Below are 19182 nucleotides of genomic sequence, written 5' to 3'. Positions count from 1 at the left end.
TGGAAAGGCCGATGCTCTGTCAAGATTAGGGTTTGAAGTTCCTACGGACGTAGTTGAACAACCGTACATCATCCCTAGGACTAGTATTGTAGGAGGGACTTCAGAGGAAGAAGATTTCATAGCACAGGTTCAGAGGAGCCAGGCTGCAGTAGACATGACAACGTTGGTGGGTTCCCAAGACATGATTTTGAAAGAGGGTTTAGTCTGGGTACAGGGGGGAGTGGTGATACCTTCTACTGACCTACAACAACAGGTTTTGAAGTGGTATCATTCACATCCAGTGGCAGGACACCCAGGTATAAAGAAGACCACCAAGGCAGTGAGGGAGAGGTTTTGGTGGCCTGGTATGCTTAAGGATATAGAGACCTATGTGAAGACATGTCACGTTTGTGCCCAAACTAAGGCTTCTCACCTTAACCCAGTTGGCCTGCTCATGCCGTTGGCTTCTCCTCCTAGCCCTTGGCATACGGTGTCACTTGACTTTATAGTGGATTTGCCTGTGACTAAGAGGAAGAACAACACACTACTGGTAGTGGTAGATTTATTTACGAAAATGGCCCATTTCGTACCTCTACAGGGCTTACCGACAGCAGCTAGCTTGGCTTCCATATTTCTACAACACATAACCAGACTCCATGGGGTCCCTTCCGTCTTAGTGTCCGACAGGGGTGCCCAATTTGTGTCACGTTTCTGGAAAAGTTTCTGTTCCATGCTCCAAATCGATGTCCGACTGTCCTCAAGTCACCATCCGCAGACAGACGGACAGACAGAAAGGGTCAATCAATGTTTTGAACAATACATACGTAATCAAGTATTACAGTCATTGAGTGATTGGGATGAGTTAGTATGGTTGGCCGAGATTTCATACAACAACAGCCCGCATTCTTCTATCAACACAACCCCTTTCTTTTGTTCTTATGGGTATCACCCTAAGCTATTGCCTTCAGTAGTCCATACTGATGGATCCAATCCGGCTGCCATTGACAGAGTAGAGAAACTTCAACAGGTACACAAGAATACCATCGACTGTCTAGATATGGCGAAGGTGCGGTACACAGAAGGTGCTAACTTACACAGGAGATTAGAACCCATTTACACTCCAGGAGACAGAGTATGGCTTTCCACAAAACATATAACATTGAGGGGTCCACGCAAGTTCAACCCTAAATACATTGGCCCCTACAAAGTGCTGAAGATGATAAATCCGGTGGCCATGAAACTGGAACTTCCACCCTCTTTCAGGATTCACCCCGTGTTCCACGTTTCCCTGTTGAAACCGGTTGAACCAGGTACCAAACTGCCCCAAAGACCTGCTCCTGTGTACCTCCAAGATTCGGATGAATATGAAGTGGAGGAGATTCTGGATTCCCGTAGAAAAGGAAGGGGATTGCAGTATCTGGTGCACTGGAAGGGTTATGGAATAGAAGAGCGTACATGGGAACCTGACACTAATATCCATGCCCCACGTCTGATTCGTTTGTTTCACCAAGGTCATCCTGACAAACCCAAACCTGGAGAGGGGAGTTGTGGGGGGAGTGTGCTGTCATGCCTCGAGGTCCGCAAACGGGCGGTCCCTTTAAGAAACCCCTTCATAAGCTGTTAGAGCCCTGGGAGCGACGCTTTACGTCCTTGCGTCAAGCCCCCGTTACAGCGTTTCCTGTCCTGGTTTCCTGTTGCCTGATTTCCGGATTTCCTTAGTGGAGGATCAAGCTCTCCTCCGTTCCTCTGCGTTTGAGGTTATCTTCTTGTTCCTGCTATAGTTCCAAGCTCTGGAACTAGTTCTTGAGCCCCGTTTGTTTATAGACTGCTCCGCCCGACGGCCGGGTTTGACTCCGCCGTCCGGCCGGGCAGAGTGTCAGTGTTCCCCTTGGTTTGCTGCTCCGCCCGTCGGCCGGGCTTGTGCTCCGTCGTCTGGCCGGGCAATCACTGACCTCTCCTCCTTTTTCCTTGGCTCCGCCCGACGGCCGGGTTTGTTACTCCGTCGTCTGGCCGGGCTGTTTCTCCCCCGTCATTTCCCTATTCACTGCTCCGCAATTCAGCCGGGCTTTTCCCCCGCTGACCAGCAGGGGACCCTTTAGGTATTTAGCCGTGTTTGTGTCCTTCCCTCACCCGGCGGCCGGGCTTAGTCTCCGCCATCCGGTGATTCCCTTACCCGCAGTTTGTTTCCTTCTTGGTACTTATCATCTTCCCTCACTTCCTGCATTCCTGGCCATACTTGCTGTGTGTGGGTTCTGCACTTGCGTGGACTCGTGAATGATTCATCTACACTACTCCCAGAATCACGGTAACAGCGCAGTGCGCTATTTCTATGTTATTCTCTATGAAGTCATACTTGTATTAATGTATGTTTGTTTTACATCTCAGCCAGTTAATTCTACGTGAATGTTACCGTCTGGTTCGGGTGGGCTCTACTGCAATACAGATGTTGGTTTAAGAGTCTTCTACATATGACCAAGTAAGACTACTATAATTCTGAACAGTGTAGACAAGTGCACAGTATTCCTCGAGTACTCATTATTGTGTTTCTTGTTTGTTCCTCCACCTTAGCTCAACCTAACTCCTGTCCCCCATACACAGTTATATGCCTGCAAAGTTTATTTACTCTTGGTATGTAGTACACATAACCTATAGATGTGCCTACTGTTCTTTTGTGCATGTTTCTGAGGGTTAGTAATTCCTGTTTTGGTTTTAGCCCCTACAACCATCAGAGGTCCAGGCCAGGTGCATGTACAACCACACAGAAGTCGTCATACCAAGAAGAATATTTTTTCCCCGCCTTTCCTTGTTTTGTCTCCCTGTTTTCCCCTGGCGAGCCTCTCGGTACTCTAGTGCTTGATAGAGTCGGAAGGCCGTAGGGGAAGGCTGTGGAATATTCATCTGATCCTTGGCGCTCCTGTGGAACCTGCCTGAGAACCATTACACATACATTCCAATGTCTCTTATTCAGACCTCATACCAATCATACTAGACTTTTCTCAACCCCTTTGATATAAGTAGAACCACAAAAGGCACTTTACACAATAGAAAATATTCAGCCTAATGATGCCAATTTATACATTATGTTCAATTTTATTAAAACATTTAAATACACCTGTCTTCGTTGGTCAGTTATACATATGTTTCTCAATTCGTAACAATTCATCAAATCTCTACACTCAGAAAACACATTTAATATAATATCACACTTTGCGATACATAATCATGATATTCAACATTTCGTTAAAAACATATATGTATATCATTTTAATAAAACCACAGAGGTTTATTGTCGACGCGTTTCGGTGGATCCTGCTTTCGCACCACCTTCGTCAGGACAGTTAAAAACACACAATAATATGTGAAAAAAAAATTCACATCCAAAGTCACTAGTGTACATTGGCAAACGTTCCATCCATAATATGGTCTATCATTACATAAACATATTCTCTATCAACACCTCATAGTTCATTGTTGCATAGACATAATTTTTTATCAACATCTCATATTATGCTGTTTGTAGTCCCACTTAAAATAAGGAGCGAAATTCAACAGAACATACCCTCTCAACTTCATTTATACTTAGCCCTTAAGTGCCACTATTAAGTCTCACCCCCCAACTAGATTTACTCCATTCAATCATCATATCACCTTAACCTGATATTTTAAACAACTTGTGTGCATACCCGTAAAAAAAATTCCAGATTCCCTGATCATTCATCCAAGGAAACTGCAGTCCGCTTCACCAGTAATTATTTTTCTGAGACTGCTGGGACAGATATTTATATATATAATTTTCTTTAGATGTCCTAAATTAATTTATCTGCTCTTATATATCTAGTTATACACTCACCCTCGTGTAAGATGTTGGGTGTTTAATATTATGTCACTCCCCAATCATCCTATATTTCTGACGGTGTGGCTTTCTTGTCAGCTCTTTACATGAATTGTTCACCTAATATAAAATCAATATTTTGGAGGACCATTTTAAAATTAAACACTCGATGACCTAGCTGGAGAACATTTATTCAACATGTTTTTTAAGTACTCGCCCGTTAGTATGTGGTGTTCTCCCTCCACTTTAGGAATTGATGCATGAATATCAACACGAGCTTGGAGTACCCCTCTTTTTTCTATATTGGGATTATTCAATTGTCCCCGGGTTCCGCTCTAGGATGGGAAACACAGCGTTAATTTCTATATTTGTTCTCATTATATTTACCGCTGGCCGCTCGATCTCTCCCTCTTCACCTGACTCACGGTTCTTTTGTTCTACCCTCCTATTGCTATGGCCATAAGTAAATATTACTCCCTTGTTGTGGACCTACCCCTAATCTCATTACTTACGTTCATCTAACTATTATACTCCCTAGCATAACTTTTAGCCAGGCGAATAATCAAAGGTACTGGCTATGTTATTCCTAGACTGTAAGTCGCCTGCGTGTAGTGCTCGCGATAAGGAGGGTTATATATAATTTTAACTCATCGCCTTGGCTTCTAGTGATAGGGCCATCGTTGCTGTTTACAATCCCCCAGTTCGATTAATATCTTACTCAGAGGAAATGCTGCTGCGTATTCCATACTCTTTTTACACTACACATACAGCAATAATGGCAAATTAAGCCTGCCCATTATTACATGAAGTAGGAGCCAACTACTTATTAATTCCGTTCACAGGAAGTGCTTCTTTAAAGATGCCGACAGTGCGGGTCTACGCTGCATTTACTACCTCGCAGCAAGCACCTTCTCTCCATATTACAGCCTCCCCGCGTTCTCATAAGGGTGCTAATGGTGCGGGTCTGCGCTGCATTTACTACCTCGCAACAAGCACCTTTTCTCCGTATTACAGCCTCCCCACATTCTCCTCACCTCTAGTTTCTTGTGGCAGCACTACCCTTTCTCCTGGATCGACGGGGACAACGAACAAGATGCTACCGTGCCGGCATTTACATTTTTGGCGTGGTCACATGATATCGGGTTCCTGTTTCTGGTAACAAGATTCCCCCGACCAGCAGTGTGTTTGTTATTGTTAATGGGCGCCATATTGTCCTAGTTTCGTTAGAGTGTGGAATCTTAAAGTTCCTCACATTTGGAGCGCTGTTGCCAAGCTATCTTGCCCAGACCTGTAATATTTACATTCATCTATTACGAATAATCGCCTGTTTGTTACCCGCACTATTACTTATTTTCTAAAAACTTGTGTAACAGGGCGAGTATTACTTCCTATGTAACCGCCAATCTTCGAGAAATCCTTCAAGGAATTATTAGGAAAACGATTCGCCCTTTCGGACGCTCCTCTGCACCTCCTTAAAGTCACATATCCCCTATACAGTGGCAGGGGTGGCCTTAGCTATTCCGCGGCCATTTTGAAATGTCCCTTTACTATATGAACATTATGATACAACATACTAAAGTTAGCCTAGTGTTGCACAGCGGTGACAATCACACGCTCTGCCGCATGGTTACCCATCCTGTTCTGTTTCCAATTGTTCAGCAGTGAGTTCTTTAAACCCACCAGATTGCTCAATAGTTGGAGGTGCATAGTACAGAATCATTATCTGTATAGATTTTCCCACTCTTCACGGCTATTTAGGCCATGTGTAAATGTTTTAAACCTGACAACCACCAAACCGCCTCCACTGAATTGCACTTTTACACCTCAGACAGGAGCGCCACGCAGCTCATTGGTTGATCCCGTTTACTTCTGGTCTGACACTTCCTCTTATCCCATCTGGTAAATTATGACCTCCTCTGAGTAAAAAACACCACAGACTTGAGCGCTATGCTGCTCCTAACCCACCATCAACAGGAAGGTAGAGAGACCGAACCCGCCTGTGACTACCATATATTCACTCTTAACTTCCTAAGGGATGCCCAGGTACACTAACTCTCGACTGAGGCGACCCCGCAACCCACACTGCTAGCATCCCAATCCACCACACCACTGAGTTTGCCCTCTTCTACTAGCCCTAGTAACCTCAAGAATCTCTCCAAACTTGAACCTTTCCTTCTCTCTCCTACTACTTTCCGAAGATCCGCCGGACACTACCTCCCGCCCTCCAGTACGGAGCCCGCCCCCCGCCCCCCGCCCCATCCACACCCAATGCCTTACGACACAACAGCCCACACCACCCCCTCCTCTATGAACCACGTAATTCTGCACGGCCCTAACTCCCTTGCGATCAGCTTCCCACCTGACCTCTCACCCAAAGCGAAGAAGAACTTTAAACAGAAACTGATTAGACAGCACCCGAGTCACTTTTTGCAGACACCTACCACTGCCACTCAAAAGGAAAGGTAAAAACTGACCTTATCTTCCACACTGAGAGACACGAAGCATGGAAATCCATTTTCAGATCGCAGCTCAGCATTACAAACAAGCATTTGCAATGCAATAGGTCTCGCATTAGTAAAGTTTGAGCTATTGGTATTGTAAATGACACATTTTTTATTAATGATTTGTTTTTGAAAATAGCAAGATTAATAGCTTTGTCATTTACAATGCAAATAGTTTTAACTTTCGCAAATGTGACACCTATAGCATTTGTAATGCAATATGTGTTGTATTTACGTGACTTACATGTATTGATATTACAAATAACAATGGCTTTTAATTTTTTTAAATAATTAAAACTTGAATAAAAGTTATTGTAATTTATAATGGTAATAGCTTAAACTTTTGTAAATAACTTTTGTGAAGATTACTACTTGTAATAATGCAGTATTTCATGATTGCACTCTGAAGTGTAGAGAAATATTGTTAGAGTTTCATGGCAGCACTTCAGTGCATCATTGGCAATCACTGCAAAAAAGCAGAAGAGAGAATTATTAGTGAAAGGAAGTAGTGTTGTAGAAGACAGCACACGACCGATCATCTCGCCACCATCCAGTGGTCCTAATCTCTGCAAGCTTCACACCTGGAAGGGGAAGCAGGCGCCAACAGGAGCCAGAAGCACCTCGCCACCATACACTAAATAGCTTCCACTGCATGCGTGCCGTGCCGCGAATGTTAGAAAAGCAAACAAATAGAAAAGGAAGGCGGCGGTCACCATGTTTGAAGGTATAGCCGAAGTAAAAGCTGCACAGCCGGCAATGATGTAAAGGCGGCTGCCGCCTTTCTTTTCTATTTAATTGCGCCATTGTTAAAGTTAAAGAGCAGCTTTTTACCGATGTTGAAAAGAAAAACAAAGGATGAAAAAAAGAATTATTTAAAGTAAAAGCTCGACGTTTCAGTGCTTTAAAAAAATGCATTTGTTAAGGCGCACGATGCTTGCTAAAAAAAGGCCGTTGCGGGATAGCATGTATGTCATTTAACCCCTTCCATGCTGCTGACGGGCCCCAGCCGTCATGCACTACAGTGATCGTGTGCTGATGACGGCTGGGGGCCATCATGACCGCACCCGCGCTGAAATCTTCAGCACAGGAGCAGAATCGGCCCAGCATGGAAGGGGTTAAAGAAAACAAGCTGCACCCAGCCCTGGACGCCCGCCTTCGCGGGTCACTCTGGGCTTCTCTCTCTGCTATACAGTTCCTGCACTCGCAGCAGTCACAACACCAAGCGTGGGAATAGGCTCCTTACGATGCCTTTGATGGGTGTGGAAATCGGGTGGCAGCTCCCTCCCCTGCTGTCCCTCCCTGCCTGCCTGGCACCACTGTCGCCTCCGCCGTTCACAGCGTGGCACCACTCAACTCAGCCCTGGAGGTCCCTGCCTCAACCACCCCAGTTGCCAATCACCCCCACTGCGGCCGTTGCCTCGAGGTTGCAATGCGGACAGCCGCAAAGACCACGAAAAGGGAGGGTCGGCATTCCTCTCCTCTATCAAATGTCCAGCAGAGGTCCAGTGGCTCCTATGGGCGGCAGCAAGCACAGCCCAGATGTCAGAATGCGATCAAGATTGTCCCCATTGTAAATGCATGCCATTAATACAATCAGAGTTAATAACAAGTAAAATAACTTCACTACGCAGCACCTTCTCTGTTGCGCAACCCGTGGGTTAAGAGCCACCCTGCCTCTACCGCATCATGTCGCGTTGCCAACTGAATGGCCTCTGGTTTGCTGCGGTCCCGTGACTACGCGCGCACAGTCTCATCTCCCCGCATTCCTGTGCGCGCTCTTATCAGCCGTGGTGGTCGCTGTGACTGCGACAGACTCCCTCCCGCGGAAAGAAGCTGCCCGAGGAGATTACCTGCCAAGAGAGGCTGCCAAGTTACACCCGGGCAGCGCCGAGGTCTTCGCTCCTTCCACAGCCCGAGTGAGTGTGTGGACGGTCACCGCGAGGAGTCCGACAGACCCGGTGAGTGGGGGGTGGGGGGGAGCGCCTGTGTGTCTGCACGCGTCTGTATGTGTGCGCTCGAGTGTGTGTATGTTTGTGTGTGTGTGTGTGTGCCTGCCTGTGTGTGTGTGTGTGTGTGCATGTGTGTATGTGTGTGTTTGCGCACCTCAGGGATTCTGAGGCAGGGGATGGGCACGGCACCGGCCTGGACGTGCGCGTCCACAGAAACCAATCGCCACGCGTGCCCGACCCATGTCTCAGATTCCCAGGAGGCGGGCAACATTAGTTGTCGAGCTGGACGCAATGCATCGCATTGCTTTTCTCCAGCTCGACCTAAAAACCACCAACACCTCACAAAGCTGCAAACTAACAATATCACTCCCTTACCGATCAAGGCATACTGGTAATACCAGGGTGACCCTCTATTCCAAGTGCACCATCCTGATACAAGCCAACAGCAACAATCTAGAGTCCTTTGACACCCCCCTCCCCTCGCTCCGGAATGTACCCTCTCATGCCCCCTTCACCTCCCGCCCCTACTCCCCCCCCCGGAGGAACCGGTTCTGAACTCAGCTACCACTTCGACATCCACTAACAACAGCACACACCCCACACCATGCTGCATCCCCCCTTCACCCCCAGAGAGAACATTTCCCCTCCACTACCCTTGTCCGGCCCTCACCCCCACTTGACACCCACATCTCCGGCACTCCCTAGCTACCCCACATTCCAACCTCCTCACAACACTCACCGCGCCTCCCCCAGGGTGAACAGGAACCCTCAGCCCCCCTTCAGCTCTCTCTGCCACCCGCCACCCACCGCTCCGAGATTACCTAGCAACCCCACACGCCCCCCCGCCACACAACATCCCTCTCACTACCCCCAGGAATAACAGGACCCCCCTACTTCCCACCCTTGGCTCTTACTCCCACCCGCCACTTGCCGACTCTCACAGCTACCCACCCACCCCAACCCACGGCGAAAAACTTGAGCACCCACACCGACAGGCAACTAAGCAACGACACCCCAACAAGACCCCTCACCACATGGCATCCCCCTCACCACCCCCATAGAGAACAGGACCCCCTTATGCCCTCCGCTGGCTCTCATCCCCAGCGGTCCCTAGGCGGTTCTCACCCCCACCCTCCACGTGCCCTCCACTCGCTCCAACTCACTCCGAACATCCTGAACACCCATCCCCCTGAACCCACAGACAATATAGTCCCCACACCCCAACAAGACCCCCACCACCCTGCACTCTCGGCTACGCCCAGACCCCACACGGATAACACAACCAATTCTAGGCTACCCATCTCCCTAAGATACTCTCTCCCCAGACCCAAAACAGACAATACTGACACCACTAAGCTGCCCAACACCATGAGATTCTCCCCCCTAGGCCCAACACACCCACACAGGTTCAGTCCCATTACCTCAATGTATTAGAGACTGGGCAGCGACTCTCCATGCTCGAAACCCAGATAAGAACTATAATCCGGGGCCTCAGTGAAATCATAGACAACCTCGCAGCGCCCCAGCGACCACATCACACCCACCCCTATACCACCCAGACACAACCTAGACCGTCCACTGTTCCTCCCCAGAGATGGATAGCTAACCCTCTCCCCAATCTGACACAGAAGAACCAGGGACGCCATGTCTGAGAGTGACGCGGCAGATCTCTCCTCCTTGTACGACAATCCTATTGTTGTCACACTCCAATCCAAAATTCAAGTCATCAACGGACTAGGAAGAGACCAAGCCCCCCTAAACTCACCTAGGCCACCGACTACCCGCACTGACATCCCCACGGCCCCCTAACGAATAAACCCAAAACAGTGATGACCCCCACTAACTGCATGCTCATAAACTGCAGATCAGCCCCCAAACATGCCACTAAACTAGCAGAATCCATCCTCACGCACGACATAGACATAGCATTCATCACCGAAACCTGGCTTAATGATTCCTTCCTTCCACTCCTGGACACTCTCGTCCCCCCAGGCTTTACAATCACCAACAAAGACAGAAAAGACCAAAGAGGAGGAGGCTTAGCAATCATCCACAGAGACTACATTTCTGTGACGGAAACCGACTCCTCCAACTACAGCCCCTTTGAGTGCCTAACTGTCAACATCAACACTTGCAACAAAAAAACACTTACCTGCCACCTCATTTACCACCCCCAAGGCAACTCCACCACTTTCACAGAACACCTGTCTGACCTGATAGCCCACTGCTCACTACGAGTTTCGAATAACCTTATTCTAGGCAACCTCAACCTACACTGGAACGAAGATAACAACCCGTTAATCCAAAACCTGAGTGAGCTACTATGCAACAACAACCTCACGCAACACTGCACAGAAACAACTCACTAAAAAGGTGCAACCCTAGATGCCATCATAGCCAATCGTGACGCGGTGACGATAAGCCACACCTTCCGGTTGATTGTTCCAACCACCACTTAATCCTCTTCCACCTCACAGAGTCAGCCACTATATAACCTCCCTCCCAAGAACAGCCCAAATGGACCAGAAATCTCACTCAGATCAACATGACTGACCTGGAGGAAAAAGTCAACTCCCTCCTCACTGCCTCCTTGGATGATCTATCCACGACAGAACTCACTGACTACTACAACACATCCCTGACATCCATTCTAGACCAGATAGCCCCCCTGAAACAAAAAAAAACCAGGAGCAACCCATCCAGATCCTGGTTCAATACGGACCTCAACATCGAAAGGAGTCAACTTCGAGCGATAGAAATACTCTGGAGAAACAACCCCTCCGCAAGCCTCCTAGAACAACTCGAAGCAGCTCAGAGTAAATACAAAAAACACATCCGTAACGAAAAACCCAACTTCTTCTGCTCTGCCCTGGACAATGCAAAAAACAGGCCAAATGAACTATTTAAAATCATCAAGCATCAAACCACCAAGCCCCCCGTATCCCCCACCCAGGCCTCCAAGGAACTGTGCGAAAACTTCACCATCTTCTTCGAAGATAAAATCTCCAAGATTGAACACTCGCTAGACACCAGCACCAACCCTGCCTGCGAAAGCCTGTCCCCAGCTCCAATAGAAAGCACATGCCTACACCACACAAATACATAGAAGTTCTTCAATCCCATCACAGAAGCCGAGATTATCAAGCTAATATCCACCTCCAAACCTGCCTCTCACGTCCTGGACCCTATACCCACTCAATTGACCAAAAACCTCAAACTCTCCATAGCCCTGCTCTGGTGCAGAATCATCAACAGCTCCCTGAGATACGGCATCATACCTGAATGCCTTAAAGTCGGACAAGTAATGCCAGTACTAAAAAAAACAGGCCTCGACTACTTGGACCTGAACAACTTCAAACTCGTCTCCAATCTCCCCCTCCTATCCAAACTTTTCGAGAAATGTGTCCTTTCACAACTGACTCAACACATGGACAACATCAACTTTCTTGACCCCCACCAATCGGGATTCAGAAAAGGTTACAGCACTGAGACGGCGATCCTCAATATCACAGATGACATTCACAAGTCACTGGACTCCAATCACTGCTGCCTTCTCATTCTCCTCGACCTATCAGCATCTTTTGACACGGTAGACCACCAACTTCTCATCAAGGCCCTACAAGAAAGGGTAGGTGCCGATGAGAAGGTCCTCCGCTGGTTCACCTCCTTCCTCCAGAACCACTCGCACAGGATAAAAATCAAAAACTTCACCTCTGACCTCCACCCCGTCAGCAGAGGTGTGCCCCAAGACTCAGTGCTTTCACCACAACTGTTCAACATATACATGGAACCCCTCACCACCATACTAAAAAAGGCGAATATCCCCTTCCACCTATACGCCGATGACACCAGATCTATCTGGAAATTTCCTCCCCAGAGGACATCCTCAGACTAAACAACACCCTAAAAGAAATTCAACACTGGCTCACCGAAAATCACCTTAAACTCAACCAAGACAAAACGGAAATCCTCCTCATCTCCAACAAAGAAGAGAACCCACAAATTGCAGAATGGCTTAAAGCTATGGATGCTCTAAACAGCAATCTCACCCTGGCTAACTCTGTAAAATCCCTAGGAATCACCCTAGACTCTAAACTGAACATGACCAAACACATCAAAAAATCTGCTAAGACTGCCTTCCTCAACCTAAAGCTTCTCTACAAAATTAAACCATTCATTCCTACTAAAGACCTCAAACAAGCCACTCAATCACTGGTGCTATCCAGACTCGACTATGGCAACGCAACCTTAACCGGCACCACAAAATCCACCTGGCCCCCCTCGAAACAACCCTCAACGCAGCAGCCAGAATGGTCACCGGAATCAGAAAATACGACCACATTTCTCGAGCACTAAAATAACTAAAATGGCTTCCAGTCGAACAGCGAGCTAACTTCAGAACGGCCTGCCTCACGCACAAAGCCCTTCACACTGGAAAACCGGATTACCTGGCTGCCAAACTCAAGAATGCCGGGCTGACAAGAAACCTCAGGAGCGCGAACTCCCTCCTTCTCATCCCCTTGAGAACACGCAAACATAAAACCGCCGCGAGATCATTTGCTGGAAACGCACCAAAAATCTGGAACTCCATCCCAACAGATATCAGAACTATCCCGTCCTTCACAAAATTGAAAAAACACCTAAAAACCCTCCTCCTCAACCGTTCCCTCCCAAATGGATAGCTGCCGTTGGCACGCTATCCCTGATGTCAATGCTCTCTGACTCTACATCGCTCAGATCCATCTCAACCAGCTTCTAGGCAAATGTGCAAACAATTAAGCTGCCTCAAGACCTCGGACTACCTCAATAAAGCATTCAACGAGGCTATCTCAGGACTCAATCACTACCTCAAGAAACCTATGCCTCAAGAAGCCTCCGCACTCTTGGACTGCCAATCTTTATGCTTTTAAGACTGCTCTACTATGTAACTTTTATGAAAACACTGTTGTAAAGCGCTCCGGTACCCCTGGGTCAGGTCAGCGCTATATAAAACTCCCCAAAAAATAATTTAAAAAATAAATAAATAAAATTTGCCAATGTACACTAGTGACTTTGGATTTTAAATTTTTTTTACAGATTATTGTGTGTTTTTAACTGTCCTGAGGAAGGTGGTGCGAAAGCAGGCTCCACCGAAACGCATCGACAATAAACCTCTGTGGTTTTGTTAAAATGATATACATATATGTTTTTAACAAAATGTTGAATATCATGATTATGCATCCCAAAGTGTGATATTATAGTAAATGTGTTTTCTGAGTGTAGAGATTTGATGAATTGCTACGAATTGAGAAACATATGTATAAAAGACCAACGAAGACAGGTGTTTTTAAATGTTTTAATAAAATTGAACATAATGTATAAATTGGCATCGTTAGGCTGAATATTTTCCATTGCATAAAGTGCCTTTTGTGGTTCTACTTATATCAAAGGGGTTGAGAAAAGTCTAGTATGATTGGTATGAGGTCTGTATAAGACACATTGGAATGTAAGAGGAGAGAGTAAGTCAAATAAACAATTTGAGCGGATAACTAGGTACTTACCATGGGAACACTTTTTGTTTAAATATCATGATATAAACTCTGCCATGAATAAATCAAGGCTCAGATCCAAACGTTTGACCTACTTGACCACAGTTTAGGTCGGAGGCAGTGGTCCACATGGGCCCACAGCCATGTGTCGTTGGCTTGCGATGCACAGAGTTAGTGGCACCAGAGCCGTTGTTGGTAGTGTTCGATCAGCTCCGTAACGAGGATCCTTTTGTCCTCCGGACTGAACCACGCCTTCCTCTGACTCCTCTCCTTGCGTACAATGATGTGAACTCTGCCATTGCATAATCAAGACTCAGTTCCACATTTGTGACCTACTCGACCGCAGTGTAGGCCGAGGGCAGTAGTCAGCAAGGGACCACAGACAGGTGTCATTTGTATGCTATGCACAGAGTTGGTGGCACCACATCGAAGGGAGTACAGTGATATCAAGTCAGCCATAAAGTATGTACTTGGCCATTGCATAATCAAGATTCAGTTCCACATGTGTGACCTACTTGACCATTGTGTGGGCCGGAGGCAGCGGTCAGCGCGGGCCAGGTGATGTTCAGCAAGCTCCTCCTGGAACTCTAATACACGATGTTGAGATGGCATGTGAAGATGACTTGTGGTTGACGGAGGTAAAAGCACCAGAGCTGATCGGGTGTTTAGCCAGCGACGATGCTGTGTCCTGCCTGGTGTGGACTGGATTGGAGTGAGGCCTGTTGGCTCGCAGTGTAGTCCGAAGGCATAGTCATCAAGGGCCCACAGACACGTGTGGTTGGAATGCTATGCACAGACTTGGTGTCACCACATCGAAGGGAGTATAGTGATTTAAACTCTGGATTGGTATGTGTACTAAGCCATTGTATAATCAAGACTCAGTTCCAAATGTGTGACCTACTTGACCGCTGTGTAGGCCGGTGGAGTACGTCAACGAGAAAGGAGTGCTGGCGGTTTGTCTTGAGGAGGACAGCAATGGTCTGAGGAGGCTGCCAAGGTCACGGGCCTTTGGCTTGGAACTTGCACAGGCACGTGGTGGGCCCTCGTTGACACACACCAGTGTCAGAAGGTGAGCGGTGTGGCCTTGTTGCGCAGGGGCGGCCAAGACGGGTCTAGGGACATGTGGCCTGGGGGTGCAGCAGGCGCACATGGTTGCAGGTACAGCCGCGCACGGCGTTGGCCTGGTGGCGTGCTGGGAGGTGCCACCTTGGCAGACACATTGGCCATTCCAGAGGAGAACCACACTCAGTGCTACAGGCTTTTTATTCACACCCCTACGCTGGCCTGGAGTATGCTGGGCCAGCGCAAACTGCTCATGCTTACAGGGGGGGGGTGTGATGACCTACTTTCCACGCTGTTCCCCACAGCCTGGGGTAACATGGTTGCGTCCACTGTTCACTCCACTCCACACACCAGCAGTATATGCGACATGAGCATGTCTGTGGGCTGCATACTGCAGTGTGGCCATCGCATCCACACCATATCTGGCATTGTGTACATTCTCATTCATGGGTCACTTGCCTCCTTCACACATGCATGGTTCCCACCTCTCCCCACATTCTGCTATTGTGTGGCTGAGGTGCCATGCCATTGATGGCTCATGTACATGGCTTGCCAAGGTCACCACAGTAAGTTGTGCTGTTGTGTCTGGTAGGTGGGCATGTTGTTTGGCATGTTGTGTCTGAGTTGGTAACATGCGCATTCCCAGAGTTGTGAGTTGCATGATTGTGGCATTGAGGTGTGTGGTGTGTTCATGTGGTACTTACCAACAAGCACTGCATTCCAATAGGTGCCAGCTTCAACGCGCTGGTTGAAGATGGACTGTCGGAAGATGAAGGAATCATGCACACTTCCTGGGTAGTTGGCATCAACATTGGTGAAGACTCCACGGTGGTCCACTATTGCCTGCACATTGAGGGAATGCGTGTGCTTCCTGTTGCGGTAATTGGGTGCAGTGGCGGCAGGGGGCACGAGGTGTACATGTGTGTAGTCGATTGCTCCCAACACGTGCGGGAAGGGAGCTATGGCGTAGAAGCCTTGCTTGGTTTTCAGCTTTTCCTGGGCAGTGTGTGGGAAGTGAAGATACTGGGGTACCAAGCTGATGATGGCATCCAAAACAGGTGTGATGAACTTGGAGAGGGCTGGCTGTGAGACTCCTCCGACTCTGGCAGTTGTCGGTTGGATGGTCCCAGAGGCCAACATGTGCAGCACAGCTAGCAGCTCTGTCTGCAGAGGGATGTTGGTTGTCTGCTGTGTTGGTACCGTCAGCCTGTGGGCAATTATGGTCAAGATGCGTTGGATGGTTGTCCTTTTGAGCCTGTAGTGGGCAATGAAATCCTCTGATGTTAAGTCTGTGAGGCTGGTGCATTTACTGAAGGTCCGCTCTCCTTTTCTGCGATGCCTCCGTTGTGGTCGGGGAGGGCCAGTGGGGCCCCGGGGGTGGTGGTGGGCCTGGGGGTGGTGGCGGTGGGTGTTGTGGCCCTCTTGGGGCTCCGAGCTGCATGATGAGTAGCTCCATGGCATCTGTTGTACTTCAGGTGTGGCTCTGGGCTGGGCACCCTTTATGGTGCAGGGTGTCGTCGACTTAACACCAGGTCAGAGCAGGTGTTAAATCCCTGCTGCTAACGCGCCTTATCGCATGTTTTGTGCACTTATCGCCTATCTGTCTGGTCGTTGAGAATGTTGCAAAGTGGTGTTGTCGCAGATCTTTGCACGGGAACGCCTACTCTGCATCTCATTAGCGTTAGTTGCTGGTGTCATATGTGGCGATGTTTTTTGAGGCTGCTATTACAGGAAAAGGGGTGATATTGGCTGTTAGCACCAGCTTGTGAATAGTGCGATGAATGTATCGCCACTTTGGCGGCGATAAAGTGCCCCTAACTCGGCGATAGGTCCTTGAGAATATGCCCCTATGATGTTTAAGTGTCCCATGTGGTTGGACTGATGGGTGGGATGGTTAGGCTGTTGGAAACTAATGCTAAGCAGGACAGCTGTGTTACTAACTAGGGACCTTCATCACCTTTACTTGTAATTGTGTCATCTAAAGAAATCTACGAAATGCTGGACACCTGCAAACCACTGTGGCCACTGTCCTCGAGGCTTTCACGGTGATTTACAGTTGTAATACAACTGAATTACTTCTGTATTCAAGGAATAAGCAATGGGTAATCCAATAGTTCAGGTGTAACCCAGTAGTACTACAAGAGTACGTCACACCTACTCATAGCGACATCTTTGTGACTCCTGCCCTGTGTGTCTTCATCAGGATAAGCATGAGTTTTCACCTCTATTTATTATAATGTCTCATAACACAGTTAACTAAATAACCTGAAAATGCGTAGACCACCTCCTCGCCTTGCAATTACTAGGTTTGTCTGATTACATGGTTTGTCCATGAAAGGAGTGATACTGCCCCAGGTCTTCAGTGTTTTTGTGCGGTTGTACTGTTTTCATATTTTTCAGGCACTTCATGTAAAATAAATCTAAATTCTCGCCAGCCTTTTACCTCAACCTCCAAATGTGAATTCATAATGACATTTCTATAAAATTGTATGTAATGTTTTCTGTTTTCCCCCACAGGCAACCTTCCAAACACCGTTTTCCAAATTCGGAGTCTCTCCAGAAGGCTGTTCTTCTTTCACCTTCCCAGCAATTATGGGGCCTTCTAAGGTACTTTTGTGTAAAATGCGCACACTAAAAATACTCTAGGCACACATGAAATGAAAACGAAATGTGGAGATGCTGTAACAAGAAGTCGGGGGCGGTGCGGCTGACAGACAAAATGTTGTAGGAGTCCAGTTGCCTAGTTTAAGTTGCAGATTAAAATAGAAACATAAAGAATAAACATAGGAAAGAACATAGAACATGAATAATGAAATGGAAACAATAATCAATTTTCAAATACGAAATTATTTTTTTTTCTTATTAATTGTTTGATCCATATGTGTTGATGTGACACTGAAAGTAGAAAGGAACTATTTGGGCCAAATTTTTCAAATTCTCACGCAATGCAGTGCAGTAGCCAAAAATGCTCCTGAGCGTTGTGTGAGAAGGAGAGCAGGAGAGTGGCTTATCTACAGGGATATGGCTCCCTCCTGCCCTCTACCCAGCGCCAGGGCAGAATGTTGCTGCAGCGCACCACACACACACACCTTTTTCGCATAGTGCATGAGTGTGTGCATGAGTCTAGCATCGGTTACTTCCAGAACTTCCAGATACTATGCCTAGACAACATTTAAAACGTTTCTTGCTTTGCATGTATGCTGTACAGTGCACGGAAAAGAAAGGGAAAATGAAAACATGTCTCCCTTTAAACGCCAGCTTTCAAATGATCAGTTCGATTTTGTGACTTGAGATGCCACCATGTTCGAGTGTGCCATCTCATGCTAACTTGCTGATTGATGCATGGGTGTGAGATGCCAATTCTTTCTGAAGTGGTTTTGCTTCTGTGGACACATAATATTTAAGGACATTTTCTCCAATCGTCCTGGGTCTGATGTAGTAATCTGTCAGGTGCAGTGAGCGGGCTTTTGATAAGGTCCTCCGTGAAACAGAATCTCAGCAAACATACTTGATTAATGCAATCAGGGAACACTCTGCTTTATTAGAATCTCATTTCTCTGCGAGCTTTCATTCTCGTGACATTGGTCATAAGCATGTGCAGCGAGTAATAGCTGCATCGCTCATAATGTGCATAGCAGTTTATTTGCTTGAGTGGGTACATTCTCAGTTTTTATGGGCTTTCACAAGTGTGTGCGTCTGTGGGTGTGTGTGTGTGTAGATATCACAGGGATGTGGCTTGCTGTACTGTGATTGCATCTTTGCAGATGATTTAATTCTGATGAGGCGCAATGTGCTTTTTTCTCCAAGTCGCTTAATTGTCATGATGATATTAATATATTTCAAATTAGACAGCCTGCTAATTATGGCACAGGCGCACATCTATTTACAGTGACTGGCACTATGCCCAGCCTTAGAGCCTGTCGGTTTACATTTCTCTACTCAACTTCGCACACCATGACTGCCATGCATAAGTTACTGAGCCTATGTACACACAGTGCAAATTCCCAAAATGTGGAGAGGTGGACGTATGATGCTTATTACAGCTCAGTTTTAATGTTCAATATCCCACAAGTTTGAAGAATGTGACATGAAAAAGCAGAACGATTTCGTGACAATTAAGGTAAGATGGCTGAATTTTTAAATAACTCTTCTATGTACGCACGAGTGAGAAACGTGTTTGCAAAAAGGAAATAAAGATTGCATGGCTCCGCTGAGGTGTGAAAGACGGAAAATGGAAGTGGTGGAGTTTATAGCTAACAAGCAGCCCATGTCCCTTAGGACATCTTCCTCCCGTTTTGGCTTTTTAGCGAACAGCTTTTTGCAAAACTGTC

At 47.2% G+C, this 19182-nt stretch overlaps 1 protein-coding gene across 1 annotated transcript in view; it reads left to right on the top strand.

The window, feature by feature from the left end:
* LOC144827556 (enoyl-CoA delta isomerase 2-like) overlaps nucleotides 1-19182 on the top strand; it is a 957733-nt gene that overhangs the window by 824047 nt on the left and 114504 nt on the right. Inside the window, exon 6 of the mRNA XM_078685819.1 lies at nucleotides 17369-17458. Coding sequence (XP_078541945.1) covers nucleotides 17369-17458 — 90 coding nt within the window. The remainder of the gene's footprint in view (nucleotides 1-17368; nucleotides 17459-19182) is intronic.

The sequence above is a fragment of the Lissotriton helveticus genome, chromosome 4_1 (assembly GCF_964261635.1).
Source record: "Lissotriton helveticus chromosome 4_1, aLisHel1.1, whole genome shotgun sequence".
In the NCBI taxonomy this organism is placed as follows: Eukaryota; Metazoa; Chordata; class Amphibia; order Caudata; family Salamandridae; genus Lissotriton; species Lissotriton helveticus.
The sequence above is the reverse complement of the archived record's forward strand: the minus strand, read 5'-3'. Positions and strand labels throughout refer to the sequence as shown.